Here is a 27,323-nt window from a genome sequence, read left to right as displayed (position 1 = left end):
CAGGCACCTGGGGGCAGCAGAGAGTTATACTGTTTACACATTTGTCTCACAATTGCTAACTAGAAAGTAGAATAAAATATAAACTAGCATAATGCATTAAGCATATTTATATGTATTATATTTATATGTGTTAAAACATAATTAATATATTATTAATGTTAATAATTAATGTTAATATACTGATATTAATTGATATGATTATATGAATTAATAATATAAAGTTAAACGTATAGCTATCTATTCGGATCGAACCAGAAATAACCTGCATGCTGATTAGCAACAATGAAAAAAAAAAAAAAAAAGAATTAATCAAAACAAAGAGCTGTGTGGTCCTCAAAAGCTAGGCTACTCCATTACATCCAATCTGCGGTCAACGTTGTAATTAGAAAAAAACATTTACAGTTTTAGTTTTAGTGTGGTGCATGGATATCATGTTCAGATGACAAGGCTATTCTCTGCAGAAACAAGAAATACAATTTGTGACCCAAATATACATGTGCTGAATCATCAATGGCCACTTCCTTCACACAACAGGAAAACAGTTTTAGGATTCTTTGGTAAACGAAAACAGTGAAATGCATGCTGGTACTTTTAGTATTTACTGGAGTACCTACCTGAAGTGCCAGACGATACAATATTTGATACAACATTTATGTTTTTCATCTTTTTGGAAAAAAAAAAGCAATATGGCAACAGCTAGATAAGAGGCTCATATTTACGGATGGGGTCTTTATATGTCAGTGGGTTTCAGTAAAATTATGCTGATAGGCCGAAGGTGAAAGGTTACTTCTTCCTCAAATTTGGTAATGTGATATTCATAACGTATCCTCTACAAAGGTAGTCAAAGACAATAGAATATTTGAATACAGAATTACCCACTTGTTGTGTCATGCATAGTCATCATAGCTATGTGTCAACTTAACCGAGATAGACAAATGTCATTTGTGTTGGCTGCAAACCTTAATCATTGACCAGTAAAACGAAAGATTATGTCTTAAAACTACACTAACCCTTTAACTACTCAATCGAGTTATTAAACCTGCTGATTACCTCACACACTAACTATCATGACTCATTTTTAAGGCAATTATAAAGGCGATTATAAACGTGAGTTCTTTCCAAGGAACATGCAAGTGCATGTTCCCAACGAGAAGGAAAAGCGAAAGGCACTACATGAACGCTAGTCTACGGTAAATACAAGGATCAGTGTTTATCCAGATTAGTCCCTGCCCCTTCTCCCACACCACCCCGACCCAGAGTCACGCTAGTGACGCTTACATTCCCTGCTCCTGCCCTCAGCCATATTGAAAGTGCAGTTTCCGAGTTTGGCTGCCCGGGAAAGTGGCAAAAGAACTTCCATCTGACGCTTTTTGAATTTTGGAATTTAAGTATTTTGCCCGTTGGAAAACTTACCAGAGATTGTGGCTTCGCGTCTACAGCCGTCGATCGGTAAGTGCGCGCGTGTCTGTCTAAATTTACCAAGCGCTGGTTTCCATTCGCGCCTGTCAGAGCAAGTCTGCGTTGTAATTGTTTAACTACTGCGTGTGTACCGTGGTTCGCTTTATTATTTTGCTACATTAGTGTAAGTGAAATGTGTTTCAGTCAGGTAAGTTTGAAAGCTGTAGGAAGAAGTCAAGGAACTATTCGTGCGCTATGGGACAGTCCGAGCGCCTTGTTAGCTTGTAGCATGCTAACGTGAGGAAAAAGTTTAGTCAACGATGAAATGTAAAACTAACTTCACAACAATAACATCATATGTAGTTTGCTATTTAGATATGTTCATCTAATTCATAACTCATGTTAGCCAGCCAGTACTAAGTTCTTGTGCAAACTCTGTGAAAGTAGCTTCTCTTTTAGTTGTTTTAGTTGTCAGTGTCAAAACAAGAAACCCAAAAACGTTTAAGTTGGAGCGAAGTTATATGACAAAGTAACGTTACCTTAAATCAGTCTGGTTGAAATATTTGCGTGTTTGACGACAAAACATCAGAACTTTTATTATTACTATCTGCCTGTGTGACAGCCAGTCCTAGGTGACTCATCGAAACTAACGTTACATAGTGCAAACCACCAAACTCTGCTCCTTGCTACACAGCGTGGTTTGTCATATAGTGATGGGAAAATCGAGGAGTAGCAGATTCTCTTCTCTCAAATCGCTTGTCAACGAGAATATTTGCAATTGCTTTAGATTTAAGGTTACATCAGTTCACTAGTTACAAGTTGCGGTGGTTAACTTGGCGGAAAAACTTGATCGACATGCCATGGGTAATATTAATATTTTACACAGCATGCAACTGTGCACGATCAGGATGAAATGAAATTAACACATGAATCCAAACATATTTTAGCAGTAGAGGCATTATGAAACTTTTATTTAGTTGCTGTTAAACCATGAATTAAGGAAGCAGTCTTAGTCTGATACTTTTGCTTCTCCTACAAAATTTATAAAGATATATATATATATATATATGTTTTTTTATGATCTCACACTGAGCATTAATTTTAGAATGATTTAAGATGAGGTCCTCAGAAATGTTTCATATATTCTATCGTCACAGTTTCACTTCTGCATTCATATGGCTGTTTGATTCACACCTGCACTTTTAAAAAGGGCTCTGCAGTTGGGTGTTTTTATTTGTGAAGATAGATGCTGTCATATATTCATGGATGTATTTTAATGTACTTTTCTTGTAACTTTGGCTTTGTCTGTTCCTTCCTTTTGTGACTGTGTGACTTTGTGCAAAGTTCTTGAAAGTAGAGACTGATATCTCTCTCTCGCTCGCTCTCTTCAGTATCTCTCTATGTATACATTCATGCATGCGTTTATGTATGGTCAGCACTAGTAAAAAAAAAAAAAATTCAACTTTGAGTGTTTGACACTTGATATGCAGAAGGAGAACCTATTCTAAAATGTAAATTCCTGCATTTCAGTGCATAAATAATAATTGGACTGCATAAATAAAAAAAAAAATTGTGTTATGAATGTTTTAAAGGTGACATCATGAAAATCTGACTTTTCCAGGTTTTAAGTGCTATAATCAGGTCCCGGGTCAATCTACCAACCAAGGAAATGTGAAAAAGATTAAAGGGGTCATATGATGTGATTTCTTAACGGGCTCTTTCTTAGTGCATAAAGAAGATCTGTAAAGTTGCAAAAACTAAAGTCTCAAATCCAAAGAGAGATATTCTTTACAAAAGTTAAGACTCCTTAAGCCCTCCTAAAATGTCTCGTTTAAGTAAAAAATTGAGGCGTTTCAGAATGGCAGGGCTTAGAGGAGAAACAATAATGTACAGTATGTGGAAAATAATGTTTTTTTTAACCTTAAACTGCATCAACACATTTCTTTACACCAAATACACCAAATCATCTTTTTTTTAGCAACATCATATGACCCCTTTAGCCCAGTAACTTTGTTTTGGTAAGCCTTTTTCTGCAAGTGTCTGAGAAAACGAGTACGTCTGATTTCGCTCCCTTGGTGACGTGGCAAATGATTTCATTATAATATTAATCTGTAAGCTTTCACCCATGGTACCATCATTTTGATTTCGCAAGTGACAGTGGTGTACCAGTTCTAATGCCATGGTGAAAGGTTGAGCCAAACATACTAAGTGTTCTGTCTTTGGCTGCACAGACGAGAACAGAACACTACATTCCCAGCCTCAGAGGAGACAACATAGCAGTGGATTTATTGATTTATTTACTGTATATTGCTGCTTCCACACAGATCTAAAATCTTCACAGACATAACCGACTGTTTTTGTAACTCCTGAGTTTTTAACGTAAACTTGTGTGAATAAGAACTGCTGTGACGGTGCTTTCTGTCCATGTGCTTCAGATGTGTGCCCTCAGAAAATCCTGTATCAGAAGCATGGTTTCGATAAACATGATAATCAGATGTTTTTAGCAGGTCCAAGCTGTAATGATGCAGCTCTAATCTGCAAAAGTGGCAGGGAGCAGCAGCTTTTTTGCATTTAAAGAGACAGGCACGAAAAACAGCGTGTTTCTGCTTCCACTAAAAATAGCCATTTTCAAAATGATGTATTAAATGATCTGTGGAGAACTGTGAGCTGAAACTTCACAGACGCATTCTGGGGACACCAGAGACTTATGCCCCTTTTTACATTATGTAATATAATATGTTACCTTTAATTATTTTAAATGTGTTATTGTTAATTATGATTGTTATTCATATGCTTAAAATTAATAGTTTAATATGAATATTAACTTTTTCACGTGTTAACACTTGTTATTTCCTATTGAATAAAGGGGTGTTGTTGGATGTTGTTCTCTAGAGAGACATTTATTGGTAGTCCACCTGACACTGAAGAACCAAAAACAAATGTGTAGAAATGTGTGAATATCAGTATTAAAAAACAAACAAACAAAAACTCAACCTGTCTCAGAGCATTTGCTGAACATGTGTATGTTTTCAGAATGAAGGAAACAGATGTTGTCATGGTGCATTCCTTCATTTAGCTGTATGTCTTACTTTTAGTGCTACTGTCCAACCAGGATTTTCAGACGTGAAAAGTAAATTAGTGATCCAAAAAAAAGCATCTTTACCAACTTTGCTTAATACTTCCACTTCTTTACCTGATACTCACATTGAATACAATTGGTCTCATTTCCCTAATAAAGTAAAAATTGTCTTTTTTCAGAAAAGATATATTATTATTGGACAAGTCACAGGGATGGAAATTAGCACCCGCCACCAGCCAAATGCGGGTGATTTTGTGTTGTGTGGCGGGTAAACTCACTTCACCTACCGGCCACCGTGGCGGGTAAATGAAAATAGCACAATATCATCCGAAGCAGCTCCGTGGAGAAAGGCGGTGTAAACTGGGCTCGAAACTGCGGCGTCGTTCCCAGTACAGTGTTCGCAGCTGAAGTTAGTGCCGCTGGCAGAGTGATATATTTGTTGGTTATTTACAGTACGTTTTATAGCACGCGCTCATGATATATCGCGCACAAGTTTCTGCATACTGTCACATCCCTGTCAAACCCTGGTAAGTTCATTTTCCTCCAGCATTCTACAACAATTTAGACAACGCACTTGTATAATGTACCGTAAATAGTGTTAAGGAGCACAAATCGCCGTCGCTTTCTCTTACACTCACATAGAGAAAGAGAGAGAGAGAGAGAGGGGAATGACGTGCTACATATAAACAATATTATTTGTTGTATTTTCCTGTCAAAATAACGGTGTTCCTATGGAAGTCTTCAGCTTTTAAGAACAGCCAGGTTTTCCGGTAGTGTGTGGTGTTAATGTGCGAACGGCAATCTCATTGGCTGGCGCTCGCCTATTATCGTCCCTGTTTTGAATTCAGCAAATCAGTTCAAGCGAACACACAAAACCTGATTAATATTCATAAATACTAATAATAATACTCATAAATTAATCCTTAGTAATCCTTAGTGTTTTATAGTTTTTATTAGTAGGAATCATATTATTATTAATATCTTATCAGGAGTTTTGTACGCACAGCGTTTGAAGCCCAATTCATGCGTCCCACAAATTGAGATTGCGTCAGACATAATCAATGCTTGCTCAAAAAAAGTTGGTCGCTCTATATCTTCGAGTCCCAGGCAGCCAAACGAACATTACTTGACAGTTCAGCACGCTACTGTTGCCACACCCACCCCTCAGTTGAACTGCTGACTAGGTTGTTGTCAACTTTTTCGTTGTTGTCATGACAGCGCACGCACGTGCAAGGCAGTGTCCCACATTGTCCCTTAGAAACATACCCCTTGTCCCCCCTTGGGCTTATTAGCAGGTGGTCACCCTAGTAATTAATGACATCATTTTTATTTTGGGGTGAACTAACCCTTTAAGGACAATTTTTATAGAGAGCATTGTCAAATTGAGCATTGCCTATATTCAAAGCTCTACTCATCACAAAGTCCAATACACCATTGGAAGCCGAATCAATTCTGCATCACATTTTTCACATTTTCTTTTATGTCTGTGAATTGCCAGCACAGTACCTTTTAATATCTAAAAGGCTAAAGTAATGCAGTCGTCTTTGTTTTTCATGTTATTTTCATATATAAGAATTTTTGGTTGCACAAATTTAAAAATTTTTGTACCTGAACTGCACATTTAATATATTGGTTCAGTGACTGATAATTAATAATTGGCTTTTGCCCCCCACTTTATTGTGAGCATCAACTATTTATCAGCCAGTGAAGAATTTGGAATCAAATGGTGACTTTCAGGTCACAATTAAATTGAATCGTGAGGTGCCTAAATATTCCCACCCCTTGCCATGCTATCAAAACAACCTTAGACAGAAAGTTTCTGTTTAATCCATAGAACAGATCCAGCTGTGATTATTAGGGAATTGGCTTATGTCTGCAACCTAACCAAGTACCTGGAAATTCAATTTCTGAACACAGCATATTGAGATGTATTTTGAACGCACTCCAGTAAACCTTGTGTAAGCCGCACAAAGGTTGTGAACTTTACCCTTCAGTAGTCTTAACATGTTGTTTGGCCAACGATAATCTGTGGCTTATTACGATGCAAGTTGTTTGAGTTATAACACTAAGCAGCACATACTGTATGTTCTGTAGGTTTAAAACAAAATATTTCATTCAGATTAACAGACAGGCACACAGATGTTTTTGTGAATTTAAGGCAAAGTCACTGATTTCATGTATAGGCCATGCTGGATGATGTTCTGACAGAATGAGAATTAGTTTTTAACCTATACTGCAGAAGGCAAAATTCTTTTAAATGCACATTTACTAATAGCTGTAAACCGCAAGACCTTAAATTTTGATCTTAACTGATCTGTTACCTGCGGGTTATTTATGCATACTGATATGACAGGATGTATGGTTAGATTTTGTGTGTGAATGTCACAAAATCTAATTTTGTGGGCTGAAATGCTTGAGAAGTTTAAAAAGGGTTTACTTTGAAGATCTTGTTTATGTCTTGAGTTGATGGAGAAACCAAAAGATCTGAATGTAGTTAAGGTTTAACGGTTAAAAATATCCTTTGGTGTTGCTGAGAATACTTTAGCTGTACTTCCTTAATCTTGACTTACCGGAAGGAACTGTGCTGTCATCAGTTGACTGTGTTTAATTTGCCCAGAATGGTTTATTGGCTTCATTAAGGTCAGATATTTACTGTACAAAGCTGCTGATAACAGTTACTTTTGACAGGTTTGTTGAGTTAACTTGCTCTGGGACAAATCCAGAAGTGCAGTCATGCAAGTTTACAAGTCATCACCTACTTCTCTTTTACAGTGCTGTAACTATTTGATCACAAAAATGTAAACTTCAGTAGGGGTCAGCATATCTTACCCTTTCACTTAAAGGATATTGAATAGCTTCATAGGACGGCACGATTAATTAAAAGAAAAATGGGGCTGTGATATGGCTCAGTGAGATTGGTAAACCGAAAAGACTGCATTTTAATGAAACATTTTCTGCTTGTTTTTTTAGAGAGAAGTGTGGCACTGTGTTTTTAAACGTGAGCTGCTTTTACTCCGAGTGCCTCGATTCACAATAAATGCTTCTCACAAACTCCATCTTTGCAGCCGAGTGCATTTGACAATCACAGATTCTGGCCATTGAGAATTTACTGTTTAATGTGTAATGTCATGAAATTTTAGAAAGTTTTGGATGATTAAATAGAGGACTGAAATTCTTAAAAGGTCTTCACATCAACCCGCCAAAATAAAAAGTTTAACTTGAAGAAATTGACAGATATATATTATTGTTGTACAGGGATATCACACAATTTTTCATCTATGATTTAATTTAAACAGTAGAGTAAAACTTTGTTATGCAGCAAACAATAATAAATGTTAGAATTGTAATTTTACAAATGTGCTAATATAAAATAAGATTTTTTTTCTAAAAAAACACTTGTGAAATGTTACAATAGTAGACTAGTATTTCTCAATTTCTTATATTTTTATTTAGTAATGATGATAAACATAATAAAAATAATCGTAGATTTAACAAAATGGTAGGCTGAATTGTGCAGACCTACAAGCAAAGCAAACCTGTAGTTAGTGTTGTCAAAAGACCCGGTACTTCGGTACCAAGTCGGTACTAAAAATATTTAAATGTGACGGTACCAGGTTTCTTTAAGTACCGGTAGTACCGAGGTCCCATTCAAACCCGGTTCAGCGCTATGATTTCCGCGAAGCAGAAAACGAGGACGGAATCTCAAAATCCAGTCATGAAAATGAAACTTACATTTTAATATGGACAGTCATGGAATTTGTCAAAGTTAGCATAAATTAATCAAATCAAATCTCCATATGGACCAGTATCTGTAAATGTTAAGCCGCAAAAGTTGTTTGAAATATGAATCCGTGATCTGCGAGTCTCTGTGTGAATTAATGAATGACAGAGACGTGCGGGTTTGTTTACTACATAGACCGAAGCGCATGACGCTTGCATTAATTTCAGCATCTGAGCTTCAGGGTTCTCTCTCCATCAAGCGATCTGAACTTTTCAGTTCATCTCAGTGGACGCGCACCTGTATCTGATGCTCTGTAAACTCTTTGTGAAGGCGCACGACTCACCGTCGCTTTACTGATAGCGCTGTTTCTCACACATGCAAAGAGAGAGAGAGCGAGAGTCTTACCACACTGAATCGACATGCTATATGTAAACTATTCTTTGTTGTCTTCTCCTGTCAAAATAATGGAGTTCATTTAGAATTATTCATATTCATTTTCGAACAAGCAGAAGACATACCGGTTTCTCCAGTAGTGGGCGGAGCTAATGCGCAAATGCCAATTTCATTGGCGGTCGCTGATCTCTTACCGTCCCTGTTTTGATTTCAGCAAATCATTTTGACCGAACGCAGACAACGTGATTAATATTCATGAACCCAGCAGCTCATCAATTCATAGTGCATTGTATATACATTAGTATGATAGTAGAATTAGTAGTAGTATTATCTTTTAATAATAATTAATATGATCTATTACTATTTTTTTACAGAAACCCTCAATGACCAAAAATATCTTAAGCATCACCACCAGTCTTAAGTTCAGTTAAAATGACAAATATGCATTCATTAGGCCTAAAAGTTAATTTTTACATAAAGGCATTGTGCTAGAAATATTACTATTATTTAGTAAAATGTATGTGATACTGCTACTACTGTTGAAAACATTTATAAAACTTTATTTTTTAAAGAAATAAATCACAATATTTCTTCCATGTTTTAATTTTAATAGCAAATCCCCTTTATTTACCAAAAATAAAATGTTTAAATTTCATAAATTAAAAGACAAATTAAATTTGGGTGAAGCTTGTTTACTGTTTTTTCATAATTATATAACTTGTAGAAAAAACTTTAAACATTGTAAATAAGTATAAAGAATGGCATTGGTTTTATTTTAAGTGCTAAAAAGTTTTTTTTTTTTAATTAGCATATTTTTGTTTTGCTTTGGTACCGAAATTGGTACCGAGAACCGTGGATTTTCACTGGTATCGGTACCGAATACAGAAATTTTGGTACCGTGACAACACTACCTGTAGTATTTTAAATTGCTATTTTTATCAGAGAAATCAGTTAGATTTTTTTCCTTAAAGTGTCAGCGCTAGCTTCAGTCCTCTTTGGAATGTATTCGTACAAGTCCTGAGTGTTTCTTTCTTTCTTTCTTTCTTTCTTTCTTTGAGGAAAGACAGTGTTTACCATCAGTATCCCAGAACTTACACAGGTTGAAGTATAGAGATGTATGAATTAGGGCTGTGTAGCGTATCAAACCCAAACCAGACAAATTAAAGAGTCGATCAGGACCATAGTTGAAACATGAGCCTAATTCCTCAGAAAGGCAACAGGATGTTGTAAATCAATTCCTAGTGCCACAAGTCAGAAGCAAGATAACCAACTAACTCTTTCACAGAACAGCTTTCAACATTAACACCATTAGAACAATTATTGACAATTATGTATGAGTGCGTGTGCTTATGTGTTAGATTAGTTTATATGTCTTAAAGAAGTATCTTGTGTTTTGTGCTTACAAGTTAATGTCTTAAACTGCCGATCTTGTTACTGTGCTAATTAATAGTTTTCACTATACTTTGGATATTAATAACCAGTGCAGATTTGATGTTAAATGGCTCGTTCTCTGAATCGCAGGGCGCCTCAGTGATCAGCCGTGAAACAGTGATTCTGTTCAAATTCCCTTTAAAATCTTAAATGATTCCCTTTGAGCTAAATGGACCTGTTTACCTTACAGCTGGGATGATAAAGCAATGCAGAATCGATTCGTGGAACAATTCTTAGATTTTCAGTATTCATCGCGATTCCTCTGGAATCGATTCTGAGCTTAGATTTTAACAGCAGATAGTGCTCTAATCTACTTTTTATCTGCACACTCAAATGCTCATGAAGAAGAGTGCTAAAGAGTGCTTGTGCGTTCGGCTGAGTCATGTAATTTCACTTCATCTTAGAATGCTTTTATGATGCAAGAGTAATGTAAACACAGCCCACTGTGAACACCTTTGTAATTCACTTCAACCTTTTCGAATTTTATGAATTATTATTTTAGGTTCAAGTGTCGCTAATAATTTGGAAATGAGCAGAGTACGGGTGTTTTCTAAAGCATGCAGTGCCATCTGCTGTTCAAAACTAATCTCAGAATCGATTCAAGAAAGAATCGCGCAGCATACAATGTGTCTGGTTTTGTGAACTGCCCTTTATATGATCATTAAATCATTTGATTTGACGACACCCATGAGATGGTTGTCTGTACAATAACAAATACTTTTTTAGAAGCTAATAGCAGACATGGTTTAAAGGGGATTCTTTGGTTTTTCTAAATGTAAACACATCCTTATTTTGGCAGTAAGGTTGTTTTGGAAATAATACTTTTAAGGATCATTTTACTGTTTTTCATTTCTCAAGGTGTCAGGTTTTGTGCTTCTTGTAGTTTTGTGCTTCTTTTTTTTATGTGCATTGGACTTTAGACATATGGTTTCCTAATAGCAGCCCTGCCATAAATTCCAGATTTATGAAGCACATAATATGCAGTTTTTGTTGAGACTTGGTGACTTTTTTGGGCTCTTTCATTCTTAGATTTATTAAAAACATTTAGAATTGATTTTAAAGTACTTTTACTCGTCTATAAATCACTCAATGACCTAGGACCGAAATATATTGCAGATTTGTTCACTGAATATAAACCAAACAGAGCATTCAGATCATTAGGATCGAGTCAGTTAGAAATACCAAGGGTTCACACAAAACAAGGGGAGTCCGACTTTAGTTACTATGCCGCCCGCAGTTGGAATCAGCTTCCAGAAGAGATCAGATGTGCTAAAACACTAGTCACATTTAAATCTAGACTCAAAACCCATCTGTTTAGCTGTGCATTTATTGAATGAGCACTGTGCAATGTCAGAACTGATTGCACTGTATTTTATGTAAAATATTTTTTTATTTTTAACTGTTTTAAATTCATTTTAAATAAGTCAATTTTTAAATAATTTCCAAAGTTTTAAAATTGCTTGTTCTTATTTTGTATTATTTTTCTTCATGACTATTTTACTTTCTTTTATGTTAAGCACTTTGAATTACCATTGTGTACGAAATGTGCTATATAAATAAACTTGCCTTGCCTTAGATTAATTATTTATATTGTGCCTCTTTATACCAGGTGTGATGGTTGGTCCGATTGATTGTGCAATCGATTTTCGAACTAAAAGTGACAGCCCTATTGTTAGTATGCTCTAGAAATGCTTGAACAAACATGGAAACTAGGCATGGGCCGGTATGAGATTTTGACGGTATGATCACCGTAAGCAAAAATTGCACTGTATTACGGTTAGAGATGGACCGATATGGGTTTTTCTATAGCCGATGCCGATGTTTAGAGTTCAGGGTCAGCCGATGGCCGATATGTGCTGCCGATTTTTTAGGGCCGATATCTTGAAGTTTTCCCCTTCATTTGCATGCTAAAATGTCACACTAATAATAAGTGGATGAGGATGATCTTTTTTCCGTTTAGTTTACATTAAAAAAAATATATATATATTATAGTTTAACATTCAGATACATTGCGAATGTGGAAACATTTGGATATGCGCAGAACGAGACGTGAGCAATAACCTCCAAATACATCTAATCAAACCCGCGCTCGCTCGTCCTCGTATGCACGCACACATGCAAGCACTCATGCACTCATGTGTCTCGATCTAATGCACTGTAAATGCAGGATTTTTTTAAACAAATAGGCCTAGCGGAACGCAAAAATTCTAAATTGAATATTTTGCAGAACAGGATCAAACAAAAAGTACTGGTCATAATACTTGCATAAAATGTTTGATGTGAAAAAGCGTTTTCACTGACTGCGCAGCACAGCCACAAGCGCCACAGTTACGTTTGGGATCATTTCATTTTTAATACTATAGTGTCATTTGAAAACATTGCAATTGCGTTTTAAAATACAACAACGAGCACCACGAAACCATTTAAAGAGGCGCATTTAGCGGTCTCCTTGACGGGAAACAGTCAACAAAGTAACATGATCTAAAACGTATGGCGCACTCTCTTCATTTTATCAAATGATCATAATCACATCTATTCATTTTACAGTCCTGCTACTAGCATTTTATTCAGACTAAAACCCCTTTAATTCAGGTGAGAAGGTTTTTTTTCAAGTGGCTTTGCACATAATAATAATAATACCATTGCAGACGCATTTTGCAGTATTAAGGTTATTAATTGATAGTTAATTTAAATGACGATCGATCATGGAAATTATCGAATATTGACATCCCTAAATGCAAATAAGTTGGATGGAAACCTGGCTATTGTCTACATTAAACCATGCTTCCGAACAAATGTGATTCACGGTTCTGGGCAGCTCCAGGACAGCTGTCTCTCCGAGCACGGTGCTGTCTGTGAGCGGGGCGGAGTAACGGAGCCCTCAATCATGCTGCAGTGTTTGTAAGAGCTGACAACAACTCCACCCCATTTACAGAGTGAGATTCTCTGACTACCTTTATCTCGCAAGGACTGTTGTTGAATCTTCCAAAAGTTTTGACTTGGGGTCCTTCACATGCGCAGCAGCACTTTCCACTGCAACAATAACACGGGGCTGCCCGCTGACGTGCCTGACTTTAAATCAGCGCTACTAAACGCGGATATCGGGCGATGCCGATACATTAAATAATGACACATATCGGCCCGATATATCGGCCGAGCGATATATCGGTCGACCTCTAATCACGGTATTGTTGTTTTAGCCTTCAGTTTTCTTCTCTTCTCTGAGATGTTATCTTTCACAGCCTCTCCCATTTCTCTACCACCTCATGTCACCTTCCTGACACAATTGAGGAGGCTGGGGACTGAGGTCATATCAAGCTCCTTCACTCTCATGATACATTGAACTCATATTTCATATAATTGTGATTTGCCAGTAAGCTGACTCAGTATTGACTCATGCCTCTCACAATCACATAATTCTGCATCAGAGAAAGCAGTTAATTCCTGTTATGATCATTTGTGCATTGTGTTTGCTGTTGATTGACGTGTCCGACAGCTCCTGCTTTCCTCCAGCAGATGGACTATCAAGTTGCTTAGCTTCTGGAGGGCCAGGTGCTGGCTGTTAGACCTGCAATGTGTTAGTGTTCTGCAGAGAAAGAGAGGTCTGGTCTGCTCCTGCTGCTCTTCTCCCACCTGCAGCTGTCTCTGATCTCCTATACAAGTGTCCAAAAGCACCAGGATGACTGGAGTAATGGATCTGAAAATTCAGCTTTGCTGTCACAGGAATACGTTTTAAAATAGGAAACAGTTATTATAACTTGTAGTAATGTTTCACAGTATCACTGTTACTGTATTTTTAATCAAAGAAATGCAGAATTGCATTTGCATACAGTATTTCTTTTAAAAATCTTGCAATAATAAAATATTACCATCCTGAAACAAACACACGTAATGTAATATGTAACTAAAGTACATATGTGCATGTAAGGCAATCTGTTCTTGGCCATTTTAGCTGCACAAGTATAAAAAAATTATTTTTATAAAAGAAATCAAAGTCTATTTACCGTTTACACATAATTTCTGGGAATAAAAGTGTATTTTAGTGAATATGTAAACTTGATGGCCAGATAGAAGCACATTACCATCATTGTGACATTCCCTACATTGCCTAATTTTAATGTAATTTTTAATTGCAACATCGAGTAAAAAAATATTATCTTTGGTTCCTGTCTGTTGCATGATGAAAGAGCTTTTGGAGGATTTGAGAACCTGTGAAATAGATGCTGTGGCTAATATAGATGCTGTAGTGAGTCATGCCAGAGAGTCTAATTATGGAGACAGGCACCCATCCATCAGCCTTTGTCATTAAGGCTGGCAGAATTAGGATGACATCTCTCTGCATGGCCAGTGTGTCCAGTGCAGGCCTCCTAGGCATCTTTTCCAGATCAGATTCACTTAGTCATTGCCAGCAGCCCATCTAAGCAAATTTGGTCAGGGACTTAATAGCCAGACCCATGCGCTTCAGCAAAGGAAATTAGCATTTGAGCAATCTAGTGAAGCAGGCAAGAAATGTGACTCTATCTGTAGTGCTCTGAGGGACTACAGTGATTAATATCCAATTCCAAGCATGTTTGTAATTATCTGCATCTGCACCATTTGACTGATGTCTTTACAACCATTGTGTTTTTTTTCCTTTAAACTTGATCAGGGCTCGACATTAAGCTTTGATGTGAGTGAATCAAACATTCATTTGTCCGAGTAAAATAGTTACTTGTCTGGGGGAAAAAAAGTGTTTTGTTTTGTGGCACAAATGTAATTTATTCTGAAGCAGTCTCATCAGTGCTCTATCAGGTATTACTTTAATCAGCATATTTTTTATATTTGCTTTAAATTGATTGCCGTTACACTTTTGAACTTTATGAAGGGCAATATTTTCCTAAACTGATAAAATGTACATGTCTCTGTCTCAATTTACATCGAATTCTTACATGTGATCAATACATTAAGTGAGAATAAGAAGACACTATATAGTTGTTACTATTCAAATGAAATCAGTATCAACAAACTCCATGTGTCCAAATGCATAAATAATGTTATTAGATCAATGTTTTACTTTTTGACATACAAATATGTAGGGCTGTAGCTATCGATTAATCAAGTAATCGGATAATGTCTTTTTGCTTAATTAAAGTCCAGTATTTAATATGCAAGAAAAAATAAGACTCTTGGGTCTCTTAAAATGAACAACTAAGTTTCCTTTTTTAGAAAAAAAAATATTTTTGTTTTTTAAATGCATAGAATGCAATGCATACATCAAAAATAAACATTTAATTATTACCCATTGTTTCTCTGTCTGTACTTGTACTGTGAACAATGAAGCTGTGATGATTTACTGAGAAAGAGGTGAAAAAATAAAAAATATAACATGTATTCAAACGACAGTATCAACTGAGTATTCAGAGGCTTGGCATAAAGAAAGTATCAAAAAAAGTTGTGAATAATAGAATAATTTGTATTATGGCTGCACGATATTGAAGAAAAATGTGATATGCGATAACTTGCAAGATGCAATGTTCGATATACAATCGTGGGCTAATTCTTTGAGTGTGTAAAATAAATTTAAATGTATAATGTTATCTAAAAAATTATATAACCAACATACGTTTTCACATTCTTTCACATTATAAATATACAAATATACAGTATCTAGTATATTTAATCATAAAAAGCCATTCACAACTTTTTGGGGCAGTAAATTAACTCCTTTGGTAGCCGTGGTGTAAACTATGTGTGGTATATTTTCACACAATTGTACTGCCTGTCGTGGGTTGTCCCTTAAATAGTTAACATACTTAATTTAACAGCCTTCATCTCGACTAGCAATCACATTGAGTTAATGCTACATTGAATTTACCTTGTCCCGGGTGACGGTCCTCCGGTCTCTAAGTAGAGTGGATGTTTTCTGCTGAGATGCTGCAGCATGGACGATGTGCTGTTGTGTAGGGCCCTATGAAATCCGTTTTATTTTTTTCCAAATTCCGTTTTTTCCATGTACATTTTTCTGGATTCCATTTTTTTTTTTTATTAAAAGCATGTCTAATTAATTAAAATCATAAAACTTATAAATTTTCACATCAATTGATTGAAAGTTTTACAAAAATTACATGTTTAGGGACCTATGAAATGTTTTATTTTTTATTCACCGTATGTTTTTATTGTTACCTTATTCTGTGTTTTAGCATATATAATTATTTAAATGCATAAAAACAACTTAATTTATTCGATTTTTTTTTCTGAAAATAGCCTTATGAAATGATTTTCCCCCTCAGAAATTCAGGTGTGTATTTGCATTTTTCTGGTTATCAAGTGAATGCATAAAACATTAATTTATCTTTTAATTATTGAAAATTAAGCCAACTTAATTTTTTGGTAAACAAAGGGGATTTACTATTTAAAATAAAAAATGGAAGAAATGTTGTGTAATTAAACCTTAAAAAAATAATTTTAAGATTTTTTTTTTTTTTTAGTAGTAGTAGGCTATGTACATTCTGCTGAACATTTCTGGCAAACTCTTGTCTTTAAATTAAACCGGACTTTTATTTTGACGGATTGACATACCTTTACAGTTCTGTGTATGTGATGTCTATGGATGTGACGCTAGTTTTACTCAAATCAAACGGTCAAATGCTCATGAAGTGACTCTCAAAACAGTTCTGATACAGATATTAGTCCATATCGTGATTTGATGTAAGTGCAATGACCTATTTTTGATTAATTTATTCAAAATTTGGCAAATTCCGTGCCATTTCGCGTAAACTGTAAATTTTGTTTTTATGACTGGATTCCGCGATTCCGTCCGTGTTTTCTGCATTGCGAAAATCATAGGGTCCTAGTTGTGGTATGCCAGCTCTGTCTTGCAATGGACACATGCCATGACGTTGTCTTTACGTTTCAATATGAAACGATCCCAAACCTTGGACATTTTGAGTCGTTTTTTCCGATTTTGTTTCTTCTCTTTGCTCATCGCCATTGTTATCGCTCCCTTCCATTTTGCAGCCCGCACCCTCAAATCAAAACACTGCTGACTCCTTGCGTCTCTTTGCGTTTTTCTCTTTGCGTCTCTTTGCATTGTCACATTAAAAAAAATAATTGAGAAAGAACCTGATGTGAGCTTTAAAATAAATTAAGAGGCTTTGAGGCAGAGGAATTTGCCTCAATCATTTTTTGTAATCGAGTTACTCGAGGAATCATTTCAGCCCTACAAATATGAAATGTTGGAAAAATGCAATAATACTTTAAAATATGAAATTAAACCACCAGTAGGTAGTGGCAAGTCACTTTCTTAATGAGTGAATCATTGATTCAACTGATTCGTTCAAACGGCTGATTCATTCAATAAATGAAGCAAGTAACTGTTTTTATAAATGGCTCACTGAATCATTGACTCGTTCAAAAATTCATCATTTAGTAACAAAAGAGTTGTATGTTGCTTGGAGATGCGTGACTGCTGTGGTTTTGCTTAACCCATAATGTGTCTAAAATGTAAGTCAGTTAATATTACTTGTTTATTTAACTAAAGCCGTATAAAATCAATTTCACATTTCAATCGAGCTGAAAGTTGGGAAAACATCACTCCTGGTCGTGAGATGTTGCATATATTATATAGAATATTTATATATTTTTCTACCACAGTATGTTTGCTCAGGCCATCCTTAAAAATATTCTTGTTTGCCATAACCCGACCGACCCTGTCAATTTTTTTTTTTTTTTTTGCTTTTAGTCCGACCGACTTGCCGATTGTAAATTTGCATTAAGACCGACCAATTATTTTTTTACTCTTCAAACAACTAATACAAACGCAATAAAATATTATTAATTATATTTAAGTATTGTAAATATATAAATTGCCTTGGCCTACATACAAATGAAGGCTATCTTCTTTAATTAAAAAAAACCCCTTGACATCATCTGTGTTTACACGGATGTCACACTGTGTCCTGTGCGTTCGCTTCGTCTCAGACTCTCATTCACTGTCAGAGTCAACGGTTCGCACTTGGTAATGATGGCTGCGGCTGCAGTAAACTAAATGTTCGCGGTCACTGTTCATAATCATACGGGTTCGGGCACCATAATACATCTAAAAAAATTCATTAAAACAGCTCGACACCGCTTTAACTTGGCACAAAGTTCTGGAAAAACTGTGCCCAGATCTTTTCCCATCCCTTCTCCTCTCTAGTCTAAAACCGTGACCGTGTCGACTGTCACTTTATACTCGAAAATCTATTGCACGAATCAAGCACGAATCAACCAACAAAAGTTTCGAAAACGAAAATAAGAAAATGATTTTAACGACCTTCTCTCGGAGCGCGTCCAGGTTTTTTTTTTTTTTTGGAACAGGTGTCACACTGCAGCAACTGCAGCTTCGGACAAACACGCATAACAGCAAATAATACTTCTGCACAATGTTTCTCTTTTTACAACAGAAATGTGAATTCAGCCGGTATTCAGTCTCATACAGTTTCGGGCTTGAATCGCCTAGGGCTGTCAAAATAGCTGAAAAAACTAAATTTGAATTTTTATGAATTGTATTCGAATTTAAAATGCATAATTTCAGTTAGGGTGAAGAAAAGCTTTTTGCTTCTCTTCTGAGGCTCAAGATAGCACATCGAGCAAAATATTACTGCATGTTTATTCAAAGCATTAGAATACATGACTGTGGAAAAAAAAACATAATATTTAAAATAATCTTTATGAACCAATTATTATTAAGTTGCTTAAAGAACTATAAAGAAAACAGCATCATGTATGCATGCATTGTTAAATAAAAAGGGCGGAAAACCAGTCACACAGGATACATTTTTTCATTTAAAAACATGAGATGCGCAAAATATGCGTTCTGTGTGAACGGCTTGGTTTCAGTTTTGATGTAAACAAGATCTTCTCCGCATTGATTTTTTTTTTTTTTAAGTGACTTCAACTGGATAGGCTAACATAACCTTATAATGCAATGACACATATATTGTCATCGCATCTCGTGCGCGTACACGAGGTGAAAGATGAGGAAGCAGATACTGCGTGTCGAGCTCGTCCGCCTTTGAGTGTTGTGTAGACACAGCTGTGCGCGCGCCGAGATGGAATGGAACATGTACCGGGGCTCATAAGGCAGCTTCCTTAATGCACACCTAAAATTCATATGCGCATTCGAATGTGGATTTTTATTTTAAATTCGACGAATATTTGAAAAAATATTTTTTTGATAGCCTAAGAAAATCGCCTATGCGATTTTTTTTGTTGTTGTTGAAATTTAATCGTAAACACAGCCATGTTGAAGCCTGCAGTAAATGTTTTGCATTATGGCAGTCCACTCTGCTTATTGTTTTTCGAAAATGTTGCACTCCTGTTTGTCATTTTGCACGTAACTTCATGCCAATAAATCATCAGAAATATTGGTCTTTACCAATATATTGAATCTTTACATTCCTCCTGCCTGTTGTCCGTGGATTTACCTATATTTGGTGTTATTTGCCGTATAAAACTTTAGACATGCATAATCGATTTTACAATCGATCCAATGAACACTCGTCACTCAAATCAAACAGGATTTTTTTCACAAAAGTGACAACCCAAGAAAGCAAAGTAAACGTTCTCTCATTTGTAGGTTGCATTGATACGTAGCGGTGGATGCAAGTAAAACAGTACCTCATTTTTTTTCTCACCTGAAATTCATGCAATAAACATGTTTTTGACAAAGATTTAAATTTGTTTGTGGTCTATATAGCCTGCATCAAAATGAGATTTGCAATGATGTGCCCGAAGGCACGGGTTGAAGACCCAGTCAGTGACGTCACAATATGCTAATTTGTTTAAATACATACCGACGTCATCACCATCACAAAAATTTACTTTTTTTTTTTACATTGAAACTTGAAAAAAAAACTATAGACCGACCTACCGACCCTTTTTAAAAAAAAAATTACTGTTACTGCAAACCAAAATATTTTTAAGGATGGCCTCATGTTTGTTTCTTTGTGTGCTGTTGTATGCATTATCTTTTGCTGTTTTTCTGATCCTCCCATTCCTGATTTGTCATTACTTCTTTGTATCAAGATGAAGAATTTATCTGCTATATCTCTCATAAATGCCTGAAAGAAATGAGCTTGAGTTGCTCAATGTGTCATTGCTAAGAGTTGCTAAGTGCTCATCGCTGACCTTTTTGTCACTCAGCAACATGAGAGCGAATCTTTTACAAGGCAGCTATTTAGGCACGTTGTGCTTCAGTTTTAAACCAGAGGCTGTATTAGGGAAACCTCTGAAAGGAGTTTTTTTCATGTTCATACCATGAAAGTCAGTGGGGTCCAGTGTTGTTTGAACTGCATGGATTAAAATATCTGCTTTTGTGCAGAAGAAAGTCATATTTTCTCCACAGAGAAAGTGAAAGTTTTTAGTGTTTTGTCTACAATATTTACACTTTGCTATGATTCAATTGCACTTTAGATAAAAAAAAAAAAAAGCATTTACTACCATAGTTCACTGAGAAGCTACGCAAACAGCTGCCATTAACGTGAATGATTTCTTCAATATCATAATCGTACGATTATATCGGCTGGGTTTTTTTTTTTTTTTTGGTGCAGCTTGTCAGAGCACTATGGCTCTGTGTAGTAAATGCAAGCAGGTGATGGAGATTTACTACTTATCTCAGAACCAGCTTTACTGACAAGATGTGCATATAAATCGGATTCGATTAATCATGCAGCCCTAGTCTAGACTTTGTATTTGTCTGTTGCATTGTTGTACAGTACTGACTCTAGATAGGGTTGATGTTGCTAATACTGCAGAAACATGTAGGTCATAGTGCTTATAATACTCAAAGCACAACTGGTTTTCACTAACTTAAAATGCTAACTAAAATGGAAACTTTTAGCTATTCTGAACATGTAGTATTACCCACAGCATGTGTGGAATAGAACACGCTTGCACCAGTTTTCATTTTTTATAAGAAGGAGGAAGTGAGTCAGGAAAGTGCATCTGTGTAGGAGGCCATAGTGTCCTTTCACTGAGTTTCAGATACACAGAGCTTCTCTACTGCCCGTCGTGTTACTTCAAAATGATTGCTGAGGTCCTCTGAGTGTCCATGTGAAAGACCGTGTGAAATTGTTCACATTTTTGTCTTTTCATTTTTGGTTTGATGTCATTAACCAAACATTGTGATGTTGTTTCCCTGATGGCTAGTCGATTAGTGAGTTGTGTTAAAACCCTTTCAGAAAATTCATCTTTAAAGCACTTATTCAGACAAATGTCTTTGGCTGCTGCATCATTGTGTTTTGTTCTGTTATTTGGGCATCCTGCTACAAGCGATGTGTTTTAAGACACTTGTGTTAAAAATAATCTTAACCTTTGAAAATGTGTCTCGAGACCCATGCATTGTGTTCAAGTGACTTTTTTTTTTTTGCCACTTGGCGAGATACTGTCTGATGTGGTGTCACTGTAGCATTTTAAATGTACATATTTGTTGACATTAAAGGAATATAATTCTGTCATTTACTCATTTCATGTTCCAATGACTTCCTTGATACTGTAAAGCACAAAATACTTCTGTGGTATTTTGTAGAATACTTTTATTAAGTCTTGACCTTACAGTTGAAATCCAATATTGTTTTGGACGCCATTAAGTTTGCATGGACAGAAACACTTTTGTGTAGCATCTTGAAGAAAGAAGTCCTACAGGTTTGGAACAAGAGACACCTTTCATTTATTAGCAAATTGTCCATAGTCTATCAGTAGTATTAACTCTAGCTGGGGAAGATTAGTTGTGTGGTGAAGTTTCCTGCTTAGGGGGTGGTGCGATTGGAGGAGACAGCATTTGATAAATATGTGGTTTGTGTGAGAAGTTTGAAGTTGTACATGGGCAAGCCTGCTTTTTCAACATTGAGGTCAACGTGTAGGATGTATTAAATGTCATGGCGTTCCTCTCTTGGTGAAGGGGCTCGTTTGGTGTGCCTTGTCATCGGATTACAATATGATAGTCATAACAGAGGCCGAACTGGGGTCTACCTTAGAATTTGAATTGTTTCTGGTCTCTTAATCCTCTTCTTCTTCAAGTGACTTATGAGTTCACCAAGCTTCACAATTCACATTATACATTTTTTACCCTTTTCCAAACACTCTTTATCTTAGAAACCCAGCTGGTGTGACACTGAGATTGTGTTTGATCATTTCTAATTCACAAAGAGGAAACGAGCTGATACCAGAGATGTGAAAAGTAGCTTTTGCATGAGACTAAACCAGTTTGTGTTTGTTATGATCTGCTCTGCCATCTGAAGCAGCCTGGTAAGCTCTGGACTATGTCACTTGTTTACGTCGAAAGGCAAGTTGAATAAACAAGGGTGACGCTACTGTATTACACACTTGCAAGATTTAGCACCTGCTTATTAAATGAACCGTAGCATTATGAGATTTGTTTGTTATTTGCTGCAACATGTTGTTTATTTATATTTAGTGCAGTTCATTTCTTAGACCTGCACAGATTCGACTCTGGCAGACAGGATGCAATGTGAGAATGATCAGATCCTGTTGTCCTGTCTTGAAAAGGTCATGTAGCTCTGTTTCTCTCCAGCCCCGTGAAAAGAAGATACTCTGTAATAATGTGGTGATCAAAAAAGCAGTTTGATTGGAAGATTACTATTAGAGATGCAGCTAATTTTGATAATCTGTTCTTATCTACAGTTTCCTGTGATAAACTGGAAAACAACAATTTTATTGTGAAAGCATGTCATTATACATCTTGACTCATGATCTCTGTCAAACAATCTGCAGATTGAAGGCTATTCCAAACAAGAAAAAAGTAGCTCACAATGATGTATATTGTTCTGCAGGAACACTAATTTTTTCCTTTAAACAGACTTGTCTTTCTGGTGATGTATGAGACCACTCTTTATTTCTAGTAATCCTATAGAAGTCACTTTTAGTCACAAAAATATTCTTCTCAGTTCTCACAATACTTTATTTTCACCAGAAATATTTCACAATTCTTGTTGCCACGGTAAAAAAAATTATATATTGTCCTGGCTGTGTGTTTGTATGTATATTTTATATATTATATTGTATATTAAATATTATAAATATATATAAAAATGTATTTATTATTTGATGGCAAAATATAAATTTCAGCATCAGTACTCCAGTCTTCGGTGTCATATGATCCTTAAGGAATCGTTTTAATATGCAAATTATTTTATTATTATTTTACATTTTTAAAACCGTTGGGCTGTTGAATACTTTTGTTGGAACTGTTATGCAGAATCAGAAATAGAAATATTTTGTAATATTATTAATGCCTTTTGTCATTTTTTGATCAATTAAATGTGTCCTTCCTTGCTGAATCAAAGTGCTATTTTGTCAAATAAATAAGATTAAAATATATTGCTTATCCCAAACTTGAATGGTATTTTAAATCAGCATTATGTTTGCTTTAAGTGTTTGTTAACTAAGTAATATGAAACCGATATGGTCAGTAACATGGAACAAAATGGTTGGACACATTATTTTTGCTTTAGGTTTAATAATGATATCAGTTACATGCATTGATAATACTTACATTATAATGAAATGTTGTTCTTAAGAGAAAGTCTTACAAAGCATTTGGCAACCTGACTGAAAATTTGTTGATGATTTTCTTGGAGGCATTGAATATAGAAAATTTCAAATTATAAAATGCAAAACAGAAGCTTTTTTGCTAGCAGTGTATGACTTCCGGACCTCTTTGTGTGTATAAAACAAAAGCATTTTCTTTTATATAAGCCTAAGTAGCTGTTGCTTCAAAATGAACTAGATACTGGGAACTATTTAAAGGCCACAAAGAATTGGTACAGATTTGATAAACCACAAGTGTTCCTTCTTTAAGTCTGTATGGTATCATCTCTTTATGTGTGCTGATATTGTCTGAGCCATGATATTTGGTTTCTGTTCCTGCTCCAATCGTAACCTCTTATTTTTTTTCCTTCTCTTTCTCAGGCGTGCGAAAGATGGTGGACCGCTTGGCGAACAGTGAGGCCAACTCTAAGCGCATCGGAGTCGTGGAAGCATGCTTCGGCACAGCAGGTCAACCGCTGGCCATCCCAGGTCGAGTGCTGATCGGAGAGGGCGTTCTCACAAAACTGTGCCGCAAAAGACCCAAAGCGCGACAGTTCTTCCTCTTCAATGACATCCTGGTGTACGGCAACATCGTCATCCAGAAGAAGAAGTACAATAAGCAGCACATCATCCCTCTGGAGAGCGTCACCATAGACACGGTAGAGGACGAGGGCGAGCTGCGCAACGGCTGGCTCATTAAAACACCCACCAAATCCTTCGCCGTCTATGCTGCCACAGCTACAGAGAAGTCTGAGTGGATGAGCCACATAAGCAAGTGCGTCTCGGACCTACTGGAAAAAAGTGGGAAATCTCCCACCGGCGAGCACGCGGCCGTCTGGGTGCCCGACTCTGAGGCGACTGTGTGCATGCGCTGCCAGAAGATCAAATTCAACCCCGTCAACCGCCGCCACCACTGCCGAAAATGCGGCTTTGTCGTATGCGGCCCGTGTTCGGAGAAGAAGTTTCTGCTACCCAGTCAGTCAACCAAACCGGTGCGGGTGTGCGAGTTCTGTTACAAGCAGCTCTCCACAGGCGGCACCCTCCCGTCCCGCTCAGACTCCTTATTTTCCAGCAACAATATCTCAGATGACGACGACGATGATGACAGCAGTGACTGAGGGTCATATTGACCACCTACAGATCATATCCCATAATTTTAGTCTAATTTTCATTCAGGTTTGCAAAGGTTCCTGTGGCAATAACACCTTCCCAAAACAATTAAAGGCCCCTGTGCATATGAACAAAAGATTTGATGGGAATCTTTCCTGTGTATTAATGAACACTACTTGTCGGTTTGCTCTACTTTCAAATTAAAGTCACTCTCATAATCCATTTTATTTTATTAATGCATTTCTTGACAATGGTGCTCTTTCATCTCCCCCCCCCCCCCTTTTCCTTTTTAGCTACCATATTCTTACTGAGCAATGCTGCTATCCGCTGGAGGAAGAGAATGTTGGGTAATGTGATTGCGGGCTGTTCCTAGGCAAACACTCCCTCAGGTGAAACCGTGTAGTGCATTGTAACTAGGTTTTAAACCAGGAACTGCATTTAGTGCTTTGAACAACCAACCACTAACAAACCGTGTAAGTGTGCGTTCAGGTGAAGGGCTTCTGTTTCTCACTTTGCTCAGTTTCTAGTAAATGACATATCAGATAGACGCTACTAAGCTTGTAAATGCGTGTATATAATGCTGTGGTGTAGGAAGTCTGTTGGAAATTTCATCTGACAAGGTCTTTGCTGCCTTAGTGCCTTCTTATTTATCCTCAGGATCCTTGAAATGAGAAACTATTTATGACTTTTCTGATTTCTTCACTTTGAGACACCTGCCTTCATTTGATGGCACATCACATGATGTATTCTGTTTAGAGGTGCACATTCAGTGAACATTTTTATTCATATGACTGTAGTTATGATCAAAACTAGACCGACAGTTTCAGTTGAGGACAGTCGATTATATTCTCTCAGTCCGAATAGCTTTTTGACATTCCCATGAATCCAGCTGAAGTATGTTCTAGCATCTTGTGTCTATAGTCCACATGCCCTTCACTATGATGACATATCTCTCCAGCCCTGATTTCACACATTAGCATGCAGTCCACAGGAATCGCATGTCACTAAGGTGAAGGACGTGCTTTCCTTTTGGCCTGCCCTCTCTCATTGGGGTCTTTGTGTTAGAGAAGTCACATGTCGGGCCTTGACAGTCAATCCTACACGTTTTGAACAGGAATCGAAAACATTATGAGGAAGAGACTGTCACACAGCCACCTTGTTTCCAAAAAGCTGCTAAGCGGGTAATTCGAAAAGCTTCAAGTCAAGCTGGTGGGAGAATCAGCATACTGCTTGAGAACTGTACTGTCTCAGTACTGAATACTTGATCACCTGTGAAGATGGCATATTTTGTTTGTGTCAGAATAAGAAAACTGACAGTGAAAAGGGATATTTAATTAACCTAACTCTGGCTAAAGAGCCTTCTCATACGTCTAGTTCATATGCAGTGACAGATACATTTAAGTCAAAAGTATTTTACTTTTACACATTTATGTGAGACTTATTTGAGACTTAGAAATAGGTTTACAGTGGTTGACTCAAGGTAATTATCTAATCTTGCTTTCGGAATATAACGTTAGATTCCAGGATAGTTATATTTGGCATAATGTTTGATTTAATTAATTGTTTAATCGTTCCAAATCTAACCTGAGATGATTTGTATTCATTTGACTTGTATGTTGTAATATTCTGAGATGATTGTTTTGATTTTGCATGTTGTAAACTTTTGTACAGTTGTTTTTTTGTATATATACTCTTAGTTGGGCTTGCTGCTTTTTTTTTTCTTCTTCATAGCGTTTCCGTGTGGTTCATGTGTGCGTTTCCTGAACACTTCTGGATCAGCTACCAGCACTTTACTCTCTCTGCAAACCACAAGAGAGGGGTGGGGCCTGGTTGGGGGAGTGGCTTAGGTAGGATGTGGGCGGGGCTACATGTCTTTACAAATCTGGCCTGCAAATACAAGAGAATAGATTGGAGTAGAGGATAAACAGGACTGGCATTTTGTTTTCTTTTGTGATTTCTTGAACATGTAATTTCTGATTCTCTTGTTCTTTTTGTTGGATTTTGGGGTATTTTCTGTTTCTTGTACATTTTTTGCCATTTTTAATTTTCATTTAAAATTCTGAAAGGGCTGAAAACTGAATGTAATCCATCATATCATCATTATTAGATACTAATTCTGAGGAAAATATATGCATTGCTAAAACTCTTGTGTCTTGTCTTCTGTAATAATTGCCAAATACAAGTACCCGCGGCTCAGCATATGCAACAGAGAGTATTAATGTCACTAGAAGGACTTAGAAGGACTCAACCAAACTGAACGCTTGCACCCTGCCGGGCTAGCCTGTCATTGTGATGGATAATCTGTCTGCTGCAGTTTAGTCTATTTGTGTCAGCCTTTATATGGTAATCCATGCCACGTGCTGTAGTTAATGTGCCTTGGGTTAATGTGCCATTTAAATTCTTTATATGACATGATTTCTTAGTTTGTTTGATTAGCATTTGTTCTGAAACTTTTGGCCTATAATGGTCACAGAGGTCCTATATTTACAGTCGTGGCCAAAAGTTTTGAGAATTACATAAATATTAGTTTTCAAAAAGTTTGCTGCTAAACTGCTTTTAGATCTTTGTTTCAGCTGTTTCTGTGATGTACTGAAATATAATTACAAGCACTTCATACGTTTC

General features: G+C 36.5%; 1 protein-coding gene across 1 annotated transcript; it reads left to right on the top strand.

Moving 5' to 3' along the window:
- The first annotated feature begins 1,226 nt into the window (after positions 1 to 1,226).
- On the top strand, positions 1,227 to 26,844 carry plekhf2 (pleckstrin homology domain containing, family F (with FYVE domain) member 2). The gene is made up of 2 exons (XM_059568296.1): positions 1,227 to 1,449; positions 23,973 to 26,844. The coding sequence occupies exon 2, from the start codon at positions 23,984 to 23,986 to the stop codon at positions 24,707 to 24,709; it is 726 nt and encodes a 241-aa protein (XP_059424279.1). The 5' UTR covers positions 1,227 to 1,449; positions 23,973 to 23,983; the 3' UTR covers positions 24,710 to 26,844.
- Positions 26,845 to 27,323: the final 479 nt, after the last annotated feature.

Source organism: Carassius carassius, chromosome 15 (genome assembly GCF_963082965.1).
Source record: "Carassius carassius chromosome 15, fCarCar2.1, whole genome shotgun sequence".
Lineage (NCBI taxonomy): Eukaryota > Metazoa > Chordata > Actinopteri > Cypriniformes > Cyprinidae > Carassius > Carassius carassius.
Note: the sequence above shows the minus strand (reverse complement) of the source record. Positions and strands in the feature narration are given on the sequence as shown.